Source organism: Eublepharis macularius, chromosome 2 (assembly GCF_028583425.1).
Source record: "Eublepharis macularius isolate TG4126 chromosome 2, MPM_Emac_v1.0, whole genome shotgun sequence".
NCBI classification, from domain to species: domain Eukaryota; kingdom Metazoa; phylum Chordata; class Lepidosauria; order Squamata; family Eublepharidae; genus Eublepharis; species Eublepharis macularius.
Window position 1 is genome coordinate 197,671,897 of NC_072791.1, and position 24,603 is coordinate 197,696,499.

The following is a 24,603-nucleotide window of genomic DNA, read 5'->3' on the forward strand; positions in this document are numbered from 1 at the left end:
ATGCTGAACTCCTTACCAAGGATGTCATGAAGTTAATGTTATCTGCAGAAATCTGTAATATTCCCTTTGGGGAGTGTCCCTCCCTACTACCTCATTCCAAGCTCTATATGACCTTTCAGGGATAAAGAATGTTAGCCATCAGATGCAAACGGGGTTTGTATTTTCCAACTGTAAGCCACCAGGAGTGTTTTTAAGGTAATAGGTGGGATATAAAGCTTTTACGTACATATATGAAAATAAGATAATAAATGTTTTTATTTATTATGAAGTGGTCTCAAGAGATCCATCAGTAAAGCGATAGAGAACCCAACAGTAAAGGAACGACGACAAACATCACTATTAGTGGTGTAAACATTGAGAGACCATAGACCAATATTATTGCTATGTCAATCATGGAATCGTTTATGCTCTGTTTCCATATTTTTACATCTTTTTTTTTAAAAAAACTGCCTGTATATTCCCATTACATATTCTTGAAATGTCTTTGATACAGATTGTACTGACTCACATTGTGTAGTCTGCCTTCAGTCTCAGTGAGAAAAACAGGCTATAAATGATACAAACAAACAAACATTTATACCTTACCGATCCTCATCTCGAGACAGCTGCATTATACTGTATAATTGCTGTATTTTTACTGTTTATGTTCATTTATTTCTCTAGGAACAGGCTCATTTACAATGGTAATATAACCTCATTGTTTGACATCTATAGGTCCAGTTCAGATGAAATGGCTAACAACTATTATGGACATCAAGTCCAAGACAACAACTGACATGCTTCCTCTGTCCCCCTCCCTCCTCTTCTTGAGCACGATTTCCTCTTTCCCTGCCTGTTGGAGACCTTCGAACCAGAATTGCAAACAACCAAACTTTGGTTTGGAGTTACATGTGAATTGACCCACAGTGATTTCTTTGTGTTTAGCTCATGCAGAATGAGTATGCCCTGTTGTCAAGACCACCATATCAACAGGCAACTTCTTTTTGAGACTGGAAGGTTTGTGGCAAAGCCTGAAGAATCAAGAACTGATGCACCATACATTTTACAAACATCGGCCAAGCCCATTTGTCAAAAATTGTTTCAAAAGCATGACGCTATCAGTGTTCAAGCACACAAGCGGCAAACAGCGACTGTAAGAACAGGCTCTAAGGCTGCACCCTATCAACAATAACTTGGGAGTAAGCTTCAGTAAACTGTGGATTGGATCCTTTGAACAATGAATGGAGGGCACTCGCAGACATGGATTTTCCCCACCTTCTCCTTCCCTCGGTAGCCGCTTACAGCCACCCCAGAAAAAAACCTGATACTAGGAGTCAGAAGCTTCATGGACAGAATGCTGTGGGGCACAAGTTGTTGCAATGAGGAGGGGGAATCAAGCAAAATCAACTCTTTGTCTTCTACCGGTGGAGCCTCTTACAATGCCAGAAGAGCCACTGACAAATGAGGAAGGTGTGGACGGTTCCACCCGATTCCCCCCCTTCACTGCAGCTCTCCTGATCCTGTAGAATGACTTTTGGGGGGAGGGAAAGGTTTAGAGAGAGGCTCTGGCTCAGTGGCAGAGCACTTGCTTTGCATGCAGGAAGTCCCAAGTTCAATCCCCGGTATCCTCAGCTACAAGGCTCACATTGTAGGTAACGTGAAAGACCTCTTCCGCCTGAGACCCCGGAGAGCCGCTATCACTCACAGCCAAACTACAAGTGACGTCTTACACAGGTTGGACACTAGTCAGCTTCCCTCAAGTTTTGATGGGAAATATAGGCGCCCTGGTTTTACAGCTTGGCTCTCCATTACAGCTGCAAGACCAGGATGCCTACATTTCCCATCAAAACTTGAGGGAAGCCGACTAGTGTCCAACCTGTGTAAGACGTCACTTTTAGTTTGGCTCTCAGAATAAGCAACATTGACCTGGAGAGACCAATGAACTGAATTAGTATAAGGCAGCTCCATATGCATCTGAAAAATCTGCTTTAGTGAGAAGACTTGCACATACACGAACCAAACTTCAGAGCAGACATGCAATGGGTTGGGCTAAACATATTTGGAAGAGCACACGTCTTTCCTTGATCACTGAGAATTAAAAGCTACCTTAATACCTCCACTCTTGTCTACCAGCAAATGCCATTCACAATCACAAATACTATATTTTTATTGTATGTCATTTTCCCTAGTTTAATGCAGTCATTAAAAGGTCTATAGCGTTATTGCTATTCCTTTGCATAAACTCCAGAATTTAAGAAATTCGGAGCTCTAATCTGCTAAGACTAAGCAGGAAAGCTTTCGTCTTCAAAGGACAAAGAGAAAGTATAAAGCCTCCCCATAGGTATCAAGTTCAAAAGACCAACATGATTAAATGCCTCTTAGCAACTTTAAAGAAATTCGTAAGCCTCACATGCTACTTTCAATTAGCAATTTTCATACAGCTACAAATGAAAATAGTCTGTTAAAAATAAAAATTTTCTTTTATTTTTCAAAAAAATCTACTTAGTATTCATATTCAAATATATTTGTTTAGTTAGGAAATGGATCAGCTATTAAGTTGTGAGAAAATTACTTATTCCGATGAAACTATAAAAGCAATCTTATCCAGCCATATTGTACAGAAACTATTTCACCACAATTGAAATTTCTTGTAAATTTCCGCAAAAGTTTAGGACCGCTGACAGTCATCATTAAACAAGTGCAGCACACTAATAGATCTTCACATAAAATCTAGAAATTGTGCAAAAGTAGCCATCGGAAGGGTACTGCAAAACTGGGATAAAGGAATGTTAAGTGTACAATAGGCATTCTATTGAAGATCATGGAAAGATCTTACAGGTTTGCAATAAGAACTTTGTAAGGCCTGTAGGAGGAATTTCTTCTGGAGATACCTATCTGTATGTAATAGCTATCCAAGACCATTCCTACACTTTGTTTCCCATTAAAAAAGGATAACACGTTTAAATTGCTTCATTTACAGTGCAATCCTAAATAGAGTTACGTCTTTCTAAGTCTATTAACTTCAAATCTGTTTAGGATTGCACTGCAAATCTGTTATTATTAGCCCTGAAGCCATACTACCGCAATTTAACATTTCCATGGTCAGGGAATCAGACCTTATCAAGCAAGTTGCATCCTCCTCAGGAACTGAATAAAAGACATATTCTGTTCCAAACTGGATAAAATCTCCCAACTGTCTTAGCACTGGCTAAATAGAACAGTATATTTTCATCAGCTGAGAACTATAAAACTGGTCGTAATAAAGATCTGCTACTGCTGTGATAACTAGGTGAGATTGTGGTAACTAGGCAAGATAACTAGTTGAGATTAATTGTTGTGGTAACTAAATGAGATTGACGAGTACACTATGATAGTCTAGTAGTAAGCACACTCCATCAAGCAGTTCGTTTTTCTCAAGTGTCAAGCAATGTATACAGCATTTCCTGTATTCAGGAAGATTAGTGATCCATTTAGTACAGTGGTTCCCAAGCTACAGGTGGTCCCTCCTTAAGAGGGTACAGGACACCTGAAGGGGCATGCACATTTCTTTTTTTTTTTTTTAATAAATTTTTTATTTTTCATAGCTACAAAACACTACACAAAACTATCACAAGGAAAGGGGAGAGGGAAGGGACAAAGGGGGGGGTGGAAAAAGAAAAGGGGGGGAATGAACTACAAACACTAAACACTACACTTCAATGTTTCCCTTCATACTGTCATAATACAAAAATAGCTCCATAAAATAATGATGGAGTGGTTAATCATACAGAGAATAAACATTTCAAATTCTGGTTAAACTTTCCTCCCCCTTCTAGGTCCCGGACGCAATTCTCTCTGTGCAACTGCTGTTGCGATGCTCTCCTCCTCCCCCCCCCCTCCGGCTCCTCCTTTTCTTCGTTCTTGGTGCAGCAGAGTTCTGGGTTTTTATTCTCAAAATCCTTTAGTTGATCTTCTGATAATATCTTATAGGCCTGATCTTTATATCTGAACCATATTCCTTCCGGGAATAACCATTTGTACTTTATTCCATGGTCCCTCAGAAGTGCTACAAACTTTTTATATTTAAAACGCCGTTTCCGGACTAGAAATGGAACGTCCTTCAAAATCTTGACTTTCAAACCCATAAAGTCCAAATCCGCATTGTATGAGTTATATAGGATGGTGTCCCGAATCTTTTTAGATGAAAAGTCAATAATGATCTCACGAGGCAACTGTCGCTTTGTTGCATATTTTGAAGAAGCCCGACGGACCTCCAAAATGGCGCTTTTAACCTCTTCTTTAGTCGTCCTCGCGGGTGTCGCCAGTAGTTCCGAGACCAAATCCCACAGATCCTCATTTTCCTCCTCTTTCACGTTTTGGAGACGCAAAATTGTCTGCGTTCGTTCCACCTGTAGCCCGATCAGCTGGTTCTCCACCAACTTCAGGTCCTTTTTTGTAGCCTTCACAAGTGACGCACTTTCCAGAGCAGACTTTTCTGCCCCCCCCCCGCTGCTGCCTTAATGGTTTTCACCTCGCTTTCAATTAAGCCCACCCTTTGATCAGTTTCGTTCAGCTTGTCAACAAAGGGTTTTATAGCTTCCACCACCGCCCTGCGTACCAACTCTTCGAGCGACTCCCCCTTCTGCAAGGTAGCCGAGATTGACTTACCGAGAGCGGGACTTTGCCTCTTTGCTGCCATTTTTGGGGGGGGGGCGCCAACAAAATTCTGGAACTCAACGAAGGGGAAGAGCGAGTCTTCTTCAGATCAACCTCTCCTTCACAAACGCTTGTAGAACAGAAGGGATTCGCTTGTTTACAGGCTTCCGCCTGTTTCTTTTACTTACCGTTTCTCGTTGCCCGGCGGCACTCGAGGCGCCGCGCACATCTGCCGGCCTCCATAGGGACAAACGGGCAATTCCCCCCCCGCATTGATTTCGGGGAGTTCTTCCCGCCGCGTCCCGGACCCTGGCTCCCTCCCTGGGAGTCCTGGGGGCTAATCCTTGCGGGTCAGCCGCCCGGTCAGGGTGCCCGGTCGTTTCCTCCCGGACCAGCCGAGAGGAGCGTCTGGCATGGCTGAGAAAACGAAACCGAATCCGGGCATGCACATTTCTTGAGAGGGACAGGTAGCTGGATACTTCTCTCCCACAAGTCAAAATTTGGGTGAGTTGAAGGGATCCTCAATAATTAAATTAGTAGCAACAATTGTATTCCCATTGACCCATCATCCCAATTAGATTTGGGAAGAAGGAAGTAAAAGAAAACCCAACTTCTTTGTTTTAATAGCAATCTCTGCAGGAGGAGTATTTTGAGGGTGGTGCATCAGAGATGCCCTGTTCTTTTCTGTTTCTAATACCAGTATATTACAGCCCACAGATCCTGGCATGTAGCAGAAAGAGGCTGCACACAGCTGTGTACAAGTATCTTCACACACACATTTTTCTCTGGAACAGATTACTGATGTTAGGCTGGAGTCTTCAAGGTACAGAGAGTTTGGAAAAGTAATGTCCAAAATTCCATAAATTTAAGAAATACTGATCCAGCACATGTCTGTTCTCTAATTGTTGCATTCTGCCTCTGGTCAGATACCTGGGATTTCTTAACTGGAAGTGTCTACTGGAATGTTTTGTACACAATGCATGTGCTCTAGCTTCGCACAGCTTATTAGGACGAGATCAAGCAAGTTGCCACAGTAATACAGCCTTCTCAGTGGTAGCACCCTGGTTTTTGAATTCTATCTCCAGACACCCACAAGGTGCTATCATCACTATCCCTAAGGCACGAGGTCAAGTCTGCCCTGTCTTCCTGAACTTTTAACTGGTAGTTAGTTTTATATAAGGATGCACAAGTATGTATTAATTTTGTTTTTCATACATAAAAAGTTAATTTCCGTTCCACTTATTTTCTTGGGCAAATGTCCCATTTTGTTTGTTTTATTGTTATTTTATACCTTACTTTTATACGATTGGAAGAAAAGCAACTTGGTATAGCCCGATCTCGTCAGATCTCAGAAGCTAAGCAGGGTTGGTACTTGGATGGGGGACCACCAAGGAAGGCTATGCAGAGAAATGCAATGGCAAATCACCTCCGTTTCTCATTTGCCTAAAAAGCCCCTTGTTGGGGGGTCGCCATAAGTCACTTGTGACTTGATGGCACTTTACACACACACATTTTTATGCTATACACGATTTTTATGCTATACACCATTATAAGCAATTCAAGCAAAACCAGGTGCCAATTATAATGCAGGATTTCTATCAAATGTCATTAATGTGGTCATGAAAAACAGACAACTGCAGTTTTCATCTTGAATGAGAAGAAGCCGTAAAAGAAATATGAACTTCTGCATCAAACCAGAGTTGTCACAAAATTCATTAACATCCCTAGTGTTACAGTTGTTTGCTGCTGGAATCAAATTTGTTTATTGGCTGGTCTGTTTTTTTCTTGATTCTCTATTATGTTTACAGGTATTCAGTTGGTATTCTGTGATGGTCATGTTTTCATGCTTAATATTTATAAGCTACCTTGAGGACTTTTCAAGAGTGGAAAGGCGGGGCATAAATGCCTTAAATTAAATTAATTAATTAACTATGAAAAAATGTAAGCTTGTGATGATTTGGCAAATGTGCTGCTAACACAAAAACCCTGGCTCTTTGGACAAGTCTTCCAAGCAATTTTTTCCTAACAGCATTCTGAATGGTCCTACACTATGGCAGAATAACCAATAAAGACGAAAGCAGTAGTAAAGATCTTCAGTACACTGATGAATTTACAGCTTCAGTCTGTGTTGAAAACCACGAAACAATAGTACTCAGACAAGTCATACTTAACTACAACAACATTCAATTTATATACCGCCCTTCAGGACAACTTGATGCCACACTCAGAGTGGTTTACAAAATGTGTTATTATCCTCACGACAATCATCCTGTGAGGCAGATGGGGCTGAGAGAGCTCTGAAAGAGCTGTGACTGACCCAAGGCCATCCAGCTGGCTTCAAGTGGAAGAGTAGGGAATCAAACCTGGTTCCCCAGATTAAGTCCTGCCATTCTTAACCACTACACCAAACTGGCTGTGTAGAGCTGACATTTCTAACAAGACGCCCAATCCTCAGAACAATAGATTTCCATCTGAATTGAGTCAATGTATATTAAAGAAGCTTACTTTACAATGAGCTGTATGCATTCAGAGATAAAGTCCATGCTGAGACAATGTGCTGTATTCAATTAAGCTAAATACACCCTGGACTCCTGAAATCCTGGGGATCAGCCCCCTACCATGTGCCTGACAAATCTATAAAATTGTACTAAATCTGAAGCAGCACCCACAACATATTTAGATATTAAGAATCAAGGAGCTATCATGTTCAATAATTCTTAACAAAATTTAAATCTTGCCAAAATGCTTTCAGGAGATGTTCATATTTTATCTGATTCAGTTAGGGAAAAAACCTAGTGCTCACTTCAGTCAAAAGCATAGGCGCCCAGAAGAATGAGTTATCTTCCAGGTTGCAAAGCAAGGTGAAGAATTCTTGCTTAACACAAATGGATGGTCAGGTGGCTATATTCTGCCTTGTTCTAGGCTCAAGAATTCAATTGCCATTAGACTGTAAGGAACTAATGCACATTACACAGAAATTCATGTCGAGAAATTCTGGAGCCACTGGCTATTCTTTTTATTTTAAAGAAAAGTCGTTTTGCTGATGAGATTTTGATTAGAGAAACAGTCAAGGGAGGAGCAGCTTACTTTTTCCCCACACCTGCAACTTCACTCCCGTCTACTTCTGCCAACACTATTTTTGTTTTAAAAGAAATTGCAACTGTTATGTATGTGTAGTTAGCCCCTAAATGAAAAATGCAATTGGGAATGAGCTCATTCGTACACTTTGCTGGTAAGTGACATAAGTCATGACGTTATGCCAACGGCATAAAGGGCATGAAGGACAAAGTATGTAAGATTGTGTATAGAAATGGAAGGTTAGCAGTTAAAGGGCTCCAAACCAAATCTGGACCTCAGCAAAGAGCTCACAGATGCCCCCATTTGTCAAGTGAGAAACAAGCTAAATGTCTCTTCTCTCTCTCTTCCTTAAATTCCCTTTACGAGGCTGTCTAAAATCCTAAAACCCTAAGTGCCCCCCATTTATACTCCAAAATTCTCTAAAATGTGTAGCTCACCCAGGGGAGGGATATGGCCCCAGTTCACTGGCCTAGAAGGAACAGAGGTGGGTGTGAAAGCAGGCAGGGAAACAAGCAGAAAGTCTAATAATGATGTTCTGAGTTACATGTTTGACACTGGGACACTATCCATTGTGAGGGGGTGGATTCTTCATAGCAGGAGGTTTTTAAATATTGATTGGATACCTATTTGTCAGGGACACTATATTTATTTATATCATTTATATCCCACCTTTCTCTCCAATGGGGACCCAAAGCAGCTTACCTCCTCTCCTTCACCCTGTAAGGTGGGTTAGGCTAGAGTGAGACTGGCCCAAAGTCACCCAGTGAGCACCCAGTGACAGAGTGGGGATTTGAACCTGGGTCCCCCAGATCCTAGTCTGACACTCCAACCACTATACCACACCAGATCTCATTATATTATAGTTGGAGTTCCTGTGTTGGAAGCGGTCGGGCTAGATGACCCTGGTGGTACCTATCCTTCCAATGAAATAGATAGTTTGCCTTCCCCATCATTTTTGTTACAAGAGAAAAGGAGAGGAAATGGATTTCAGGCCATTGCTCGCCCTTCATGGCATCTGAGCACCTATGCCTACCGTTCCCCCATTTCTCTTATCCCCATGATACAGATATATTCAAGAATAGTAGGCTACTACTGAAACAGATATTTTGCTAGCAAGCCAGAAAGTGAGAGCTTAGACCACCAACTCCCACAGTTTCTTCAAAGTGGTCTCCAGGAAATCCAGATGTTCACCAGGAAAGCGAAGGATTATCTTTTGCAGCATCTTGAGTTTTTACAAGAGAGGCAAGGCAATTGTAGATTCCAGATGACAGTGCACCGGTGATATCAACAAAATGCCAGCATACATTGGTGTATCTTCATACACTGATCTTCATACACTGATACACGTGAGTTACACTTAAGTTTGTATCCTAAATTGTTTGCCAACTGGTATTAGGATTGCAACATTAATTATTCGGGGGTGGGGGAGTTGAAAATTTTTTCTCATATAATGTTTACTTTTCTTTATTGGGATAGTTTGAACAATCAGAAGAGTAAATTATATACATTAAACTATCTTCTGGAAAGGGTCCAGAGATCTTGAAGACAGAACTACATCTGAAATTTATTTTAGATTATGTCTTCTAGGAGGACAAGTGCAACCAGGAGTATGTTCATCCGCTATAACACTCTTGAGCATGTCTGTCCACCGCTTCTGCAAAATCCCAATGGAAGGCAGTTAAGTCTATATTCAGCAGCCAAGATGATGCTTTGGATATTCAAAGTAAAACAATCTGGAATGACGCCAACTCATATTTGTCAAAATCCAGATTAATTACTATAGCACATAAGCACAGAGGCAATGACAAGAATCTTAGCATTTGCACACTGTCAGAAGCAAACGTTCTAACTGTGGAATGAGCGATGTATTTAGAGGGCACCCTGTAGCTAAACTTGAAAGGAAAAGGAAAAGGAAAAACTTGAGACGCTAACAAAGCAAGCTCCTACAATACACATTCAAGATGCCAGAAGCACTATCATTAATTTTTAGACAGGTATGTAATCCCATTCACTTCTAAATGTGATAGTTAAACTATAATAAAATCTACTATATTTTTACAATGGTAAAAATTGATGCTTGAATTGGTCTTTCATACAATCCAATGTAGAATTCCAATTTTAAAAATACAGCAAGCATTATTTATAAGCAGGGGTCATTTCGTAGAAAAAGAGCTAGCATATGTCACACCCCCTGGCATTACTTAGCCTGGCTGTTTTGGACCCAATCCTGGCCATTCAGGGCCGAAATTGGGCCCAAAATGACAAAAAGGGGCTGAAAAGGGGCCCAAAATGGTCAGGATCAGGCCGCTGCTGAGCGGGAGAGTGATCCACCACCCATCAGAGGCCCGATCTCGGCCGTTTGGCCCCAATCGGCCAAGAGTCAGGTGGGTAGGTAAACCTGACATGTGACCTCTTTGGGGAACTGCCGGAACTGCGTTCTTGCGTGTTCCCCCTCGAAATGAGCCCTGTTTATAAGCCAATTGTTTTCAATCTCCCAACTAAGCTATTTTAAAATCACATGCAATACAGCCCCAGCGTAACTACTCGAAAATAAGGTTGCTCGTCATTTTACTGAAATAAACATTCTAGATTACAACACTAGGGAATTTTTACAAAAAGACTGTGAAATACAACTAGCAGGGCTTCGGAGTTTTTGCAATGTTATCACTGAACTGTTAAGATTTCTATGAAGTGTTTCACGCTAATAACAGCAGAGGTTAATCTTTCCATGTAAGTGGCTACCAACTGTAGAAACGGTTGCCTGTTTGTATATGTGAATCTGTTTGTGGAACTGTTAAAATTGCCCATTGCCTAGCACTGCAGTACAGCTAAACAAAACACTGGCTCTGTGCCCCAAAAAGGAAGGCCAGACACTTGACAACCACATAATGGTTTAGGCAGTTTTTTGATAGCTTATTTAAGTCACAGTCCTGAACTAGCACCTACCAACTGGCTGGCCTTCTAAACATTCTGAAATCAAGACCTCCCTATCACAGTTTTTGCTAGCCTTGCGGGTAGCAGTACCGGGGTGGGGGGGGATTAACACACCAAAATTCCACTTTACCAAGATGGTACAATTAATTAAGATGTACATCAAAGGACTGCCGCTGTGTATTCATACTGATCTGGTTACAGCAACTGAGTGAAGATATTCACAAATAGGGGAATGCATTTTGTCTATCAAAAAACAACCTGCATGTATTAAAACTGAGAAAGATAAAATTGGCCTACAAAATATGCATTATTCCAAACTTAATGTAACCCCAGCCATACAGTGTGGCCTGCAAGGTAAGTAAGAAATCCTTATTTTTGAAATCCAAGGCAGGTCCAGAAAATGGGAGGCTTACCGACCTCCGTCCTGGATGGCTACCAATCAATATACGTAGCCAACAGCTCCATTCATTTGGTGAGTCATGTTTAATGGGTCTCATATGAATGAATAATATAGAATTAATAGCTAAGGCATTTAGATGAAGCAAGTGAATACAACAGAATTAATCCATCTATCTCTCCAGCACATTTTTAACCTGCCCTTCCTCCAAGGAGCTCAAGGAGGTAGACATGACTCTTCTCCAACCAGGAGTTAAGGTAAGCTGGTACTGGCTGGTACAGAAGTGCCAGTAAGAATGTAGCCAAATGGTAACTCTCATCTGCTTCAGCCTCCCAACAAGAGATAGGGCCAGTGAGACATGTAAGCTACTCTCATCCATGTCCCCAACTCATTTTATCCTTTCAACAACCTTCACAGATAGGTTAGACTAAGAGAGAATGATTTGTCTAAGATCACCTAACAATCTTCATAGCAGATTGACAAGGCTGCCAAACCCCACAGTGGGGCAGGGGATTTCCCACCCTGAGCTCCCATTGCTCGTCACCACTCCAAGCAGCAGTGGGCAGAAATTTTTAAAACTTGCCAGTATCTAATACATCATGATGTCATTTCTGGGGGAAGCAGTGGCAGTAGCTATAGAAGTCACTGGAAACTGGGCTTTTGCCATAGAGCCTCCAGCAATTCCTAGAACTACCACAATTGTTTCTGGGTTCTCCCTGGAAGTGATGTCATCACTAGGGTTGCCAGATGGGGTCTTACCTAATACCAGACCCTGGGGAGAGGTGAGGGGGACTTACCTTTTGTGCACGTGTGATGATATCACTGTAGGAAGTGACTTCATGCCACCTATCCCCCCTACTTCCAGGTGCCACTTGTAGGTGGCACTGCGCAGCTGCAGGAGACCACCTGCCTGGTCATTACTGGACAGCACTGCAGGAGACTGGGAGGGCACCCGGGCTGGCTGGCCACTCCTGGATGGCACAGTACTGCCGTAGGATGTTGCCTAGGCATTCAGGATAGGAAACAGAATGACAGGGCACTCTCCTAGCCTGGCAGCAGCACTGCACAACTGCAGTAGGGTGGGCAGCCAGGCAACTGACAGGGGAGGGGCTGGGGCCAGGTGTCCAGTATTTGAGGGGCTGTTTTCCAAGAAAGTCCTCCAAAATACAGGGCTGTTCAGACCAAAACCAGACATCTGGTAACCCTAGTCATCACACTCATGCAACCTGTTCTACCACGTCTCCAATCCAAACCGCCCTCCAGGGTTGCTCAGCCTGGCAACCCTACAGTGATTATCTCTAACTAGTTACTATCACCAGATTAGGGAAGAGGTTCCACATCAGCCCCACTTTGACAAGCCATCCAGATGCTCGGTTCATAACAGAGAGGCAGTAGAGACAGAAATCACAAGAAGCAGCAAGCCTGCTATGGAGGTGGTAGGAGGCCAGCTCCCCAGTTCTTGATCAACCAAGATGGGAAAAACCAAGACACTCCCATTACAGAGACCTGAAGCAATTCCCTTGACCCAGAGTGTGGCCCCCTTCATGAATTACATACTGCTCATGGAAGGTTTGCAAGCAAGACAAAAGAGCCAAACACAGGGATGGCTGGGAAACCGTATTTAAGAAGTGATAATCCGAGAAGGAAGCCTGTGGAGCTCTGGGCTCAGAAAGGGAATCTAGGAAGAGAAGGAGAGAGAGAAGAAATGAATAATAACTATGACCAAAGGGACCCCATTCCCTTCACCACTAACAGAGATAGCAGCTTGCAATATTTACACATAAATCCTCGTATTTTTTACAGAGCTATTGAAATATTTATTGCAATAAATATAATTCTATAATGTTTACTGATTTTTCATGGTAGGAGTTCAGGAAACCAAGAAATGATAATTCTGAATATCCTAGGCATGGAATACATACTTGGAAGAATCGGTTTTGGTTTTAGTCCTTATTTCTGACCAAGCACAAAACTGACAACCCTACAGAGAGTTGCACCCTTCTAAGTCTACGACGTCAATGGACTAAGAAAGGTGTAATTCTGCTTAAGGTTATAAATATTTCAACATATTTTGAAATTAACCTTTGTGAAAGCCAGTGAGATTTCATACACTATAGTGGTTTATCTTTATGAGAACCACACACACACACACAGAAGCGTGCATGCCTTTAATCTGCTTTTAAGACCGCATAATACAGAAAACGTTAAAATGGTTATTTGAAGAACCACTCAAGATTCAGCATTTACATGTTTACTCATTAAAGTGCAGTTGAAACCATTCCAAAGAAAAATGCTGAGATAAAGGTGCAAAACGTATTTGACTGAAAACAATTCTTGAAATCAGTAAGCTATTAAAAAGCTTATACACTACTACACTCAGAAATATTTACACCTGACTTTCCTCTTGAGAAAAGATAGAGGGGGTCAAGTTACAACCTCAAATGTAAAATATATTCCAAGGAAGTATTTATTATTATGTATGTCGGCCACTTTATTTCAACTGCAGATTGATGAAACACACCCAAATACATTGGAAACCAAGCCTCAGAGCCAAGCTACAAGTGACGCCTGACACAGGTTGGACACTTGTCAGCTTACCTCAAGTTTTGATGGGAAATGTAGGCGTCCTGGTTTTACAGCTTGGCTCTCCATTACAGCTGCAACACCAGGATGCCTACATTTCCCATCAAAACTTAAGGGAAGCTGACAAGTGTCCAACCTGTGTCAGGCGTCACTTGTAGCTTGGCTCTCAGAATACAGTATCAAATGAAGAGCATTGTGTGAGTGCAGTCCTTGGTCAGCAGCAACATTTGTATTATACTACACAATACAAGAGTTTTAGATAAAGCATCGAGAGAATTTCTATATTGGTTTCTGAATGTGTGGGTGTGTTTGATTATAAATATTGTACAACTGACCACTGAGCAAGGCCTTAGGGCCAAAACGCGTATGGTCTGTCTTTGTGCTGGTCATTGGACTGTATCATCTGTGTATGGAGAACATTTTCACAATTCTTAGCATATACATGGAGCCTGCCAATCAGGCCTTATGTTTTTAATCTATATTTTGTGCACATACATAATAAATGCTTTCCTGGAATATATTTTACATTTTAGGTTGTAACTTGACCCCTCTATCTTTTCCCCCCTGCTTGTTTGGGTTGAGTTTGGGGGGCTTTCCTCCCACATCCCCTTTCCTTCTTTGTTTTTCCTCTTGATAAGCCAGGAATCACTTGACATAAGAAACCCTTTTTAAACTAAAAGAATGAAAAGGTGCGATTAAAAAATTCTAACTTAAAGCAGAATTTGTTGAAGAGAATAAAGAGGGGTAAATAAACATTCCCATTTAAAAATCTATTATGTTAGCTTATACGGGTTTCTTAAGCCAAATTACTTGTAAGGAAAGGTGATGCTGACTGGGAAGACAGAGATCTTAAAGGACATTGTACTTCCACCCTGGGTGGGATTCAGTTGACCCTGGCTGACTCAGTTAAGAGCCATGGGGTTACACTGGATCCAGCACTGCTGCTAGAGAAGCAAGTAAATGCAGCTGCAAAAAGGGCCTATCCCAACTCAGACTAACTTGGGAAGATGGCCTCCTACCTTAACACAGCCAATCTGGCCACCTGGATTCATGCCATTGCAACACTGAGAGTAGACTACTGTAATACCATCTACAAATATCTCCTCTCAAAGTCAACTTGGAGAGTCCAGATGATACAGAATGCCACAGTTTGTTTAGTTTCAGGAGCTATGTGGAACTTGCATATCACTCCCATTCTGCAATCACTCCGCTGACGATCCATCAGTTACCAGGCTCTATTCTATCACATTCAAAGCCCTTCATGGCATTGGCCCCTCATATCTGTGCAACCACCTCTCCTCTTATGCTCCACTATGGTAGATTTGCTCATCTGAACAAGGCTTTCTGTGGATACCACCCTGCAGCTGGGCAAAATCAACAGCTGTCCATACACATGCATTCTCTGGGGTAACACCACCTTATGGAATGGCCTGCCTGAATCTCCTTGCTGTTCACAAACCATGCAAAACTAAATGATTCAGGAGGGCTTATTTTTAATCGGGGAATAGGGCTGTGCTGTAAGATAATGACTCAGATAGATGCTTTGGTAAAGGGACAGGTACTGTAGACTAATCTTCTGGATACTGTCTGCTGATGTAGATATGATCCTACTGGGTAGTTTCCACATCCTTAAAGAGGATGTGCTTAATTACTTACACTCTGTTTCATAAATGTTTCATCTCTGTGTTCAAATTTATGTTTGTTTTCAAATTTCTGCAACCCATACCCTATTGTATTTGTTTGTTGAACGTCCCAGCTGTTGATTATACTGTATTTTGCTCACTGAATGTCCTAACTGCTGATCACATTGACTTGCACTGTGCCATCTGCCTTGGGTCTTAGTGAGAAAAGAAAATTATAAATAAAATAAATAAATAAGATAAAATAAGATCACTTGCATCTTTTAATTATGCTTGTTAGCACTTGAGAACTAGGGCGGTGTTTCATGCCAGTTACATGCTAAATGTAAGGAGGGAACATAAGTATCTCCAAAGGTTTCACCACTTCGTAAAAAAAAAAATTACACAATTCATACAAACTCTCACACAATAGGTTCTAGTCAACCAAAGCTTAGTCCTTATGATATTGCAAGACTTCTTTTCATTTTAGCTTCCATAAACCAACATGGCCACCCTTCTTGAAGATTCCTTTTGGTTAAAGTTACATTATGAATGTGTCAGCTAAACAAGTAAAGCTAATTACTTAGGGTTAGGTTCTGAAGGTTATTACTCAAGCCACCATATTTGGTAGCATTTTGCAGGAATTGTTTTTAGAAAACTTGAGAAAAGGCTAGTAAGTTTAACTCTACATTATCCAAAAGGAAAAAAAATATATTGGATTTGATCTACCCAAAATTTAGCACAGCGAGAAGACGAAGGCTCAAAACAATGCTTTTCAGCCTGCAAAGCCCAGAAAAATAGTATCAAAAGCTTTACTGGTATAGCTTTATAACATCTCCCCTCAAATGACCGTTTTGCTCATTTCCTGTGGAACACATGGAAGGTAAATCTGGATTAAAGTGGAATTTTGTTGCTCAAATTTCTAGTTAGCTAAACATATAAAAGAAGGCCTGTCTTTCATGAAACTGGAAGAGTTGAATAGATTGCACAACTATCTTAGCTTAAATCTTGGATGCTCAACACTTGTTTGTCTTCAGTTCTACAGTTTAATAATTGACTGTAACTCTAACCCATTTGGTAAAGAAGGATTTAAGTCTAACCAGGTGTCATCTAGTTACCACTTTCAACTTTTAACTGAAATTTTGTCTTCTTGTCCTGTTTTCCACTTTATGTGATTACTTAGCAAATTCCTGATACACTTCACTGCCTGGAACTTTTTAAAGGAGTAAATTATTAAAGGAAGATGAAGGAAGGTACAGAAAATACTGAGTACTGATAATGACTTTCTAGTTAACAAATTTAGTTTCTTGTCAAACTAAAAAGAAACTTGTAGATTGCTTCACTAATCATTTTCTCTTGTCTTTTGCAGTACTGTAAACAATGAAAGAACAAAGCCCTTTGCTTGGAGTTCTATACTTACTTTATGCTAAAGGGAATCTAAACTTATATTCCTGTTATTCATATTCAACAATGCTTTAAAAATAAAGGATTAAAAAGAAAAATCCAAATAATACTAACAGTAATAGGATCATAGACCTGGATAAACTCAGCCTTGACGCAAATACAAAATTGAAGCTTCTACAATGGGAGCACATTTGTCTAAAGATATACATTTACTTTTTAATCACAAAAGTAGACAGCAGGTTAATAGCCTTTGTATTTCCTTCCTCACTGATCAAAATCAGATCTCCATATAGATTCTCCCCAAAGGTAGAGGACATAGAGATTTAAACAATCCTTAGACTCAAGGCTTGGAATAGCAAAGCTCCAGGGAACGTTAAATGAGAACACTTCACACATCTGAGAACAGTTCCACAGAACTCCCTAAAACAGATATGTGAACTGTTATGTTTTATACGTTATGTATTATATATTATGTGTTATATAACAAAAGCCAGTGTGATGTAGTGGTTAGTTTAGGATCTGGTAGACTAGGATCTGGAAGTTCGCCAGCTGACCTTGGGCCAATCACATACTCTCAACCTAACCTACCTCACAAGATTGTTGTGAGGATAAAATGGAGGAGACTGATGTAAGCCAGTTTGGGAACGCATTGGGGAGAAAGACAGGATATGTATGTATATATGTATGTATGTATGTAATGTGTTGAAAATTTGGTCTCAGAAAAGTGTAGCTCCACAGGTTACACACCCGCTGCCTACAGTTTGCCACTTTAAGATCTCTCCCACATATCTGATTTGCCAAACATCCCGGATAAGGAGAGGTTTTAAAAAAATCATATACCGAAATAAGCCTCCTGGTAATGGATACAGTAACTGGAACAAGTTTGCACTACAAGAGAGAGTTACTGATTCAGGTTTTCTGGCCTTCACCAGGCTCTTCTCTCTACTAGCCAAAAATTCTTGTTTTGGGAAGTTCCACGTAGCCGAAAACACTCACAGTTTCCAGCTACATGGACCATCCTCATTACTGTTTTCAACACCACTACGTATTTGCTGGACATCATGACTTTCCTAAGGAAACTACTGCAAATTGACAAGCTTCCAGGAAATATCGCACCAGCAACCACAGATGTAAATGCTCCATACACTAATATCTAACTCTAAGATGGGCTACAAGCTATCAGCATTTTATCCTTGAGGATTTCACAGCACACTGGGCCACCTTTTCCTTTCCCACTAGTATTTCAGATTTCAGAATAACTTGCATCTTTAAATCAATGGCATTGCTACGTGTACCCACAGGAGTCCATGGTATGCTACCAAGGCTGGTTTTTCACCATGCTTCCTCAGCTCCTGACATCTTCATGTGGACCCATGTGAAAGAGGTGTTTGAATTCCAGTAGTATTTCCACACCTTTCATTCTATCAGTGTCCAGGTCATGCAGCATGCAAACTTCCTGGTCACCACCATCCAACTATGTGATGCATATATAAACATCACCTTTACCAGAAATTACCACTGAAAATTACACGTATATACACGTTTTCAGCTACTAACCAAAGCCTACCACAGAATCCATCAGCAACCCACAATATCAGCATATTTATTCGAATTCCTCACACATGACCAGTGCCTTCCTAAGCAGAGTTATATCTCTCTAAGGCCACTGACTTCAATGGAGAGAAGGGTTTAACTCTGTTGCACTGCATTGCACCTATCCCTAAATTTACTTTCACGCTCAACATCTAAAATTAAACCTACCCAACAAAGCCAAACTGGTATCCCAGAACAGTCAGGCCCCAGGGCCTGATCTAGGGTTGCCGGTGCCCGGGGCAACCCTAGCCCAACTCCCTTGCGCGCATGCGCACTCCCAGCACTGTGTGATGACATCATTTCAGTGATGTCATCATGCAGGGGGGAGCGGAGGAGGCAGCATGCGGGGCTGGGAAGCCGCCTGAGCCATTTGCCTCCCCACAGGCGAATGGCGCGGGAGGCCTCGCAGCCCCCCGTGCTGCCTTTCGTCTGCAGGGCAGGCAAAAGGCAGCGCGGGGGCCTGCGAGGCCGCCCGCACCATTTGCCTGCCCTGCAGGACAGGGGCAAATGGCGTGGGCGGCCGCACTGCCTTTCGCCTGCCCTGCAGGACAGGGGGCACGTGGCAAGCCAGCCACCCCCTGTCCCGCGGGGCAGGCGAAAGGCAGCGCAGGGGGCTGCGAGGCTGCCCGCACTGCCGCCTGCGCTCTCCGGCAGCTGGCAGCTGCTCCCAGCACCCCCTCCCTGGCAGCGCCAGGGGTAGACTACCCCCCCTGCCCCCCCTCGATCCAGCCTTGTCAGGCCAAGAAGAGAAAGAACATAACTTGTCAACTGCATCTCCCAGTTAAAATCACTGTGTTATATCATCAAAACTCTACAGCCCATCTGGGATAATAATATTTCTCTCTCAGGGCCAAACTACAAGAGACGAATGACACAGGTTGGACACTTGTCTGCTTCCCTCAAGTTCTGATGGGAAATGTAGGCAGCTTGGTGGAATGTTGGACAAGTGACAGTTGAAAAGTCCATTGGACAGCAGTCGAAGAGCCAAGCTGCAATACCAGGATGCCTACATTTCCCATCAAAACTTGAGGGAAGCTGACAAGCGTCCAACCTGTCATTCATCACTTGTAGCTTGGCCCTCACACACTCCTGTCCTTGCTAACAGGCAGTTCCATAATCTAACTGCCAAACTGTCTAGTAGGCAGAAACATACAAACCTAAGAAATATACGCCCTGTAAGAAGCCAAAACAACTCTGTCCATATATCTATTCAGGTAATATTATTACAGGACCTAATGATATCAGCCATGTACTAAGGACTTATTCACCTGCTCATCCTCCAGCATTACATCACCAACCAACAATGTCTTTCTTTCGTCTATGCATGATACACAGGTCAGGTATTCTGACCTGGATAGTCCTGGATAGCCTGATATTATCAGATCTCAAAAGCGGTAAAAAGCGGTGGTAACTGGAAGGGAAACCACAAAGGAAGACCAGGGGCTCTATACAGAGGCAGGCAATGGCAAGCCACATCTACTAGTCTCTTGTGTTGAAAACCCTAGCAGGGGTCACCATAAGTCAGCTATGGCTTGATGGCACTGTCCACCACCACCACTCTACAGGAGAGATCTTTCTCCATGAATTCCCATCTTTTGAGGTGAAGGAAGTATCAAGCGGGACTAAGACCTTCTCAGCAGTATTCCAAATCCATGGATTAATAATAATAATATTGACATACTAATACTAATACTACTAACAACAACCACATTAGATTTATATACCGCCCTTCAGGACAACTTAATGACCACTCAGAGTGGTTTACAAAGTATGTTGTTATTATCCCCACAACAAACACCCTGTGAAGTGAGTGGGGCTGAGAGAGCTCTAAAAGAGCTGTGACTGACCCAAGGTCACCCAGCTGGCTACAAGTGGAGGAGTGGGGAATCAAACCCAGCTTTCCAGATTAGAGTCCCATGCTTTTAACCACTACACCAAACTGGCTCTCAGATTGCTCCCCTACTAAAGATTTATCTGTTATCTTCTCTAACAATGTTCATTCTTCAGATTGAAATTCTACTGTTTTGTTCAATTTTGGATTGAGATAGCATTGTTTTCCTGTACTGAGATATTCCCCTCTGGATTGTTTTATTTCCTCCTACTGGTTTTTAGAGTGGAATTGCTGTAGTGTGTGTATGTATTAAATTGTTGCTATGAGTTCATTTTTGAACAGTTAATCGTTTTAAGTGTTACATAATGATAGCTTTTAAAATGTTTGCATATCACAATGTTAGGAAAAGCAGCATATAAATAGCAACAAATAAAAAACAAAATTGAATTAAATAATCAGACCTCAACCCAAAGAGTTGATTCTTATTTTATTATTTTTATCCCACTGTTCCTCTAAGGAGTTCAGAACAATGAACAGGTTTCTCCTTTACTTCAGTTTATCATTACAACCTGTGAGGTAGGTTAGGATAAGAAAAGGTGACTGGCCTATGGTCACCCATTGACTGAGTGAGGGGTAGAAACCAAAACTCCTTAGTCCTACGTCAGCAATCTAGCCACTATATACCACACTAACTTTCCGAGGGAATTCAAACAGAGGATCCAGAATGACTTTACTGAACTAGTATCAGCAAATTTGGTTCCATTCAGTTCAAACTCAATAAGGTTCTTGGGTTTTATCCCACTACTGTTATTATTACAGTGAACACTTGTCATGAATAGATTGTGTGTTTTAAAAATCTTGTAGACCTTTGGAATATGCATTTGCAGAAGTGCAAGAAAATAGTTTGTAGAGATACAGAATGATTTGTTCCCTCAACCTTGTTGTGGTAGTTAGAATAGAACACTCCAAGAATCTGACAGTTAAGAACAGTTGAAGGCTGGGGAAAAAGTGGTTGACGACTGACATTATTACAGTTACATTGTTTTGTATGAGCTCTGATGTGTACCAATTAAAAAAAAACCTGTCTGGCTCAAAGAAGTGATCGAGTATGTTAAACACAGAAATATCATAAATCTACTGCTATTTACTGCATGTCGTGGCCTTTTGGCCTATTTGTTTATAAAAGGCTATGTCCCCATCTACACTATTTATTGTAACAAAGTTTGTTGTAACAGTTAAAGTCTCAAGGCCCAAATTAACATGATGGAAATCACTGATTGCCATCATTCTGATAAAGATGAAAGGCAACGTACAGCAGCCATGATTCTGCTTGGGGCCAAGCTGGAAGGAAAGAGATTTAAACCTTCAGCCCCAGTGCAGTTTTGCTAATCAAAAGCAGTCTTCCCACATGAGAAATTTTAAAGGGGAAAAAGACAGGTTTTAAAAGGACCTGTCCTTTTTCCCCTTTGAAATTGCTAAAATAGCATGAGGGACCTGGTTTCAGTTAGTAAATCCAAAAAAGAGTTGAAATCCCCTTTTCCCTCACAGCCCTTATCCAAACTGCAGCCTCACATACAACTTCCATTTAACAGACTGACAGAGATCTGTGTCATGACTGTTTTAACTCAGACCAGGGAGATGTAGCCTCAGGTTCAAATTCTCCCTCGGCCATGAAGCTCCATGGACAACCCCAGGCCAGTCATTTTGGTTTTTTTATCCTACCCTTGCTCCAAGGAACTTAGGACAGTGTACCCTGTTCCCGCCTCCTCCATTTTTATCCTCACAACAATCCTATGACAGGATAAGCTGATAGTCTGGTCCAAAGTCACCCAATGACTGAACTGAAAATTGAACCTAAGTCTCTCAGATCCCAGCCCAATTCCTAACCTACCTCATTGTGTTTTTACAATAAAGGGGAGAGCCATGTATGCCACCTTGAACTCAAGCAATTATACACATACCAGTAGAAAAGAGCAAGATTCCAGTAGCACCTATAAGACTAACAAAATTTGTGGTAGGGTATGAGCTTTCATGAGTCATAGGTCACTTCAGATACCCTATTTGAAGAAATGAGCTGTGACTCATAGACGCTCCTACCCTACCACAAATTTTGTTAGTCTTATAGGTGCTACTGGACTCTTGCTCTTTTCTACTGCTACAGACAGACTAACAGGGCTACCCAACCTGATCTATACACATATCAATGGAGGATAACATTTGCACTGATTCGTTTTTACAGCGCCACAAGACTGTTTGTTCCTGTAACACTTTAACATGGCTGCCGCTCTGGAATCTGTTTCCAGGGCTTAATATGGAACTCAAAGCCCAGAGGTTTCCTCAGAATAAATCTGAGAAGAAATTACCAACTCAGATGGGGAGGGGGGGGGGGGAGTCTGAAACTTCAGGCTTGCCAGCACTTGGCTTCAGCCACTAATGAAAATAGTAACTGCCAAGGAATTAGCTTCCTGCCCATTCTGACCTTCGCAGCTGGAGACTTCACAAGGCCCCTGGTGTACATCAGGTATCTGCCTAACTACTTCCCTGCTCAGAAAAGAGGGTGCTGTTAGCAGCCAGTTGCAGTATAATTACTTACTTGATTCCTTCTAAGGAGCTTATGCTAAGAGTTGAGCAAAGAAAGCAGATTAACTATTTGAATGCATCCACACAACACACACACAAACTACCGCTGGGGGCCCCCAGGCTGATATAAGTGCCCCAGGAAATTTACTCCTAATCCTCTTCCAACAATAGGGTCATTTTTTTTCATTCATTGTAGGGTAATTGCATTGTGTTGGTGTGTGACAGAGAGGGGGGCAGGAAGGAACCGGGGTTGAAAATTACCAGGTGGAAAAGCACAGGGGGAGCGATGGTGGGAGATAGAGCGCCTCCATCCTCAGCCACTAGATTAGTACCAGGGGATGAGGGAGGAAAAGGAGGAGGTAATGAGGCCTATATAGCTCTCAGTGGGCCCGGCTCTGCCAGTCACATGTTTCCCCCTGCGTTGCCTAGCAACAGCAAAGCTGAGAGGAAAAAGTTCTCTTCCAACTTCAAAATCTGTCTGAGAGCAGCCGATGGGAACTTATTGTGCTCTAGACAAAACATCTGTTTTCTTGCTTTAATGAAAAAACACTATATGCATTCTGGTATCTGAAGAAGAGAGCTTTGACTCTCAAAAGCTTCCACCCTGAATATCTTGTTGGTCTCTAATGTGCCACTGGACTCAAATCCTGCGATTCTACATGCATTCTGCTGCACCTATAGATAATACGGTTTTCCCTGGTTCTCTCCGCACGTAAACGCATACAAGCATTCCTTCCCGCCGATCTCGGGGAAAATCCCCTCCTTTCCCAAATCATTCCATCATAAGAAAAGATGCGGCCCTAGACCGCAGAGGCCGCAAGGCTTTATGCCTCGGCAAAAAATAGCAAAGCCAATTATCGCCCCAAATACGCGCCTGACCCCAGCATAACCCTCCACGAGCGGCCTGCAAAATCTCGGGGGTGCCACATTGTGGCATTTCCGAACGGTGCACGGATGAACTCAGGAACACAAACTTGCAGGGAATCCTCGGGGGTGGAAATGAATGTGCTGTTGTTTCCCCCCCCCTTAATAAACAAGTCCTGACTGCCTTCAGTCGTTATCACCGCGAGGTTTTAACAGTGTCATACTAAGAAGACTTCAATGAACTTTGGAAAGGGATAAAGTGTCCAACGCGAAAAGAAGGAACGGATCCTCCTCCGCACGCACGCCACTGTCAAGTTTAGTCAGACGTGAGGAAAGTAATGCCCATTCCCAGACGGGGCTGCATTTGTTTCTTCATCGCCAGCGTTCTCCCCTCCACCGCCACCCGCCCCTGCAAGACCTTCTCGCTGCAGGCAGGGAAGCCCCAAGCCGCCTCTTTCTTTCCCCACAGACGCCGGGGGCCACTCAGCGGAGTCCCCGACGGCGGGCTTACCTTGGCAGCCGGCTTGCACCACGCACGCCGCCAGCAACAGGAGCAGTTTGCAAGCAGCCGGTGCAGCCCGGTCCACGCGCCGCTGAGGTCCCATCAGGGCTGGGATGCTCCGACCTCCCGGCACTGGAGCAGGAGCAGCTGGCTCGGGGAGTCGCGCTTCGGCACAGCCCGGCCGGCGGCTTTTTATCCCCCCCCCCTCCCCGGGCCCGCTAGTTGCAGGAGAGAGGCATGCTCGTCAGCTGAGACATCGCCTTTTCTCCAGACTCCCACCCTCCAGACATTGCATAAAGCTCTTTATGCCCCGCGGCCCCGGAACTAGCATGAGACCAATTGCTCCAGGCCCGCGTAAGCCCAGGCAGGGTTGCCCCTCCTTCTGCACTTTGCAACGCGGGGCGGGCGGCAGAGGGATGCTGGCAAACAAAACGCAGTCGCTTCGCACCGGATCGGTGATTGGCAGGAAAGTTTGCCGGGCTAGCGCGGGGCAGCTCACCTCCCTGAACGAGATGCCGCCGTCCTTCCTCCGCTGTAGACAAAAATGAATAGGAGAGAGATAGAGCCCGAGGAGACATGAAAAATCCATTGCAACTGGGGCTGA

The 24,603-nt window shown here is 42.7% G+C and overlaps 1 protein-coding gene across 1 annotated transcript in view; it reads right to left on the reverse strand.

Moving 5' to 3' along the window:
* LRP2 (LDL receptor related protein 2) overlaps positions 1-24,107 on the reverse strand; it is a 175,606-nt gene extending 151,499 nt beyond the window's left edge. The window contains exon 1 of the mRNA XM_054971732.1: positions 24,009-24,107. Within this exon, the coding sequence (XP_054827707.1) occupies positions 24,009-24,102 (94 nt within the window). The 5' untranslated portion in view covers positions 24,103-24,107. The remainder of the gene's footprint in view (positions 1-24,008) is intronic.
* Between the last annotated feature and the right edge of the window lie 496 nt (positions 24,108-24,603).